Genomic DNA, 1,729 nt, shown 5'->3' with positions numbered 1-1,729 from the left:
GAAGCCCTAGCCGCCACACCCCACTCTCCCACGCTCGCAACTCAGGCTTACTCGCAACCCAGCGCCCTCTCGCTCCCGCCCCTTCGTCTCTTCTCTGCCGCCGCCGCCGCCTCCCTAGCATCGGTGGTCCATGGTCCCAACTCGGTCGGCGCGCTTCTGCACCGCGTGGGAGCCGGTGAGTTCCGCGTTGAGGTAATCTTGCTTAGGTTGAAGCCTGCCGGGGTTGCTCGTCGCCCAGCATCTCCTCTTGTTCCTGGGACTCAATCTCCTTGTATCGCTTGGATGGGACTTTATGGAAATCTTATTAGTACCCTGTTCTTCTGATTGCAGATTGAGATGTTAAAAGAACTTTCAAAGTTGCCTAATATCTATGATAGATTAGCAAGATTATTGATTAAGAACATATGGGAATTGGACGGTGTTAAGAGGGGCCTGCCTTGTGAGTTATTTTCAAACAATATATTTATCTTTCCCCTCACAGGATCATCTCATAAGCTAATAGATTAACATCATTTACTGCTTATAGATTTTTGGTGGCAATGCTTTGAGGCTTCCTTCTAGAGCTAGATTCAGAGGTGACATCAACGTTTTTCTTGTTGGTGATCCGGGAATGAGTAAATCCCAGCTTCTGTAATCTCCAGTACATGCATAGACTGTATCCTCGTGGTATTTACACAAGCAGAAGAGGCAGTTCAGTTGGCCTCGCTACTTATGTTGTGAAGGATTCTGAAACTGGTGAAACTGTAAGTTTGCAGTAATTCCCTTCATCTTCACAGTAAAATGTCTTGTAACATACATCTTTTGTAACCAGCATGGTAAATATTAGGTTCTTGAGAGTGGAGCGCTTGTTCTGAGTGACAAAGTTGTTTGTTTTGTTGATGGGTTCGACAAGATGTCTGATAATACTCGAAACATGCTACATAAGATCTGTTCTCTCATTGAATTGTCCCCATCCAAATTTGAATCCAATAATATGATTACTCAAACATCTTTAGTGAATATACGGATGATGGAGCAGCAGACTGTATCCATTGCAAAAGGCTGGAATAATTGTATATCTTTAAATGCTAGAACATCTGTCTTAGCACGTGCAAATCCATCTGAATCACGTTACAATGGGCTTCCTGTGATTGACAATATCCACCTTCCCTAATACTGATGTCAAGGTAAGTGCATGCCTTCATGTGTGTAAAGTGGGCAACAATTATAAGTATAAGTATTCTAATTGCGCTATTATGCAGGCATGGCCTGATTTATCTTATGTTGTACAAGGCAGATGAGCAAACAGATAGATGCTTGGCTCAGCATATTGCTTCATTGCGTTTTGATAATCGAGAAGTAAAATACCCTCTCAGATTTTGTACCTGAAACCTTAACCAAACTGCTTTGTTTGAAGAAAGTGGTAACAGTGCAAGAATATAATAAAGTATGTATATAACGGATTCCTAGATGAGCCAATTTCGTATTAGTTGTATATTCATGATGATATGAAGGTAGTGGAGCACCACATATGATGTTGGACATGCCCATGCTGATTTCATACATAAGCTATGCAAGGAAGTACACTCAGCCACAGTTATCTGACGAAGTTTTTATTGCCGTACTTCAGAGTTAATATTTCGGGCAACCGAGTGGAAACCGTCAGATTTTACAGTCTCAGTTGGTCATGTTTTTTTTGCTTAGTTGCTTCTAGAGCGGTCAGATTTCTTTTGCCACACCAGCAACTTGA

The 1,729-nt window shown here is 42.2% G+C and overlaps 1 protein-coding gene across 1 annotated transcript in view; it reads left to right on the top strand.

Moving 5' to 3' along the window:
* Positions 1–1,453, top strand: part of LOC124653450 — a 5,448-nt gene extending 3,995 nt beyond the window's left edge. Inside the window, exons 2-4 of the mRNA XM_047192517.1 lie at positions 46–192; positions 331–439; positions 527–1,453. Coding sequence (XP_047048473.1) covers positions 46–192; positions 331–439; positions 527–561 — 291 coding nt within the window. The 3' untranslated portion in view covers positions 562–1,453. The remainder of the gene's footprint in view (positions 1–45; positions 193–330; positions 440–526) is intronic.
* Positions 1,454–1,729: the final 276 nt, after the last annotated feature.

The sequence above is a fragment of the Lolium rigidum genome, chromosome 1, assembly GCF_022539505.1.
Source record: "Lolium rigidum isolate FL_2022 chromosome 1, APGP_CSIRO_Lrig_0.1, whole genome shotgun sequence".
Lineage (NCBI taxonomy): Eukaryota > Viridiplantae > Streptophyta > Magnoliopsida > Poales > Poaceae > Lolium > Lolium rigidum.
Note: the sequence above shows the minus strand (reverse complement) of the source record. Positions and strands in the feature narration are given on the sequence as shown.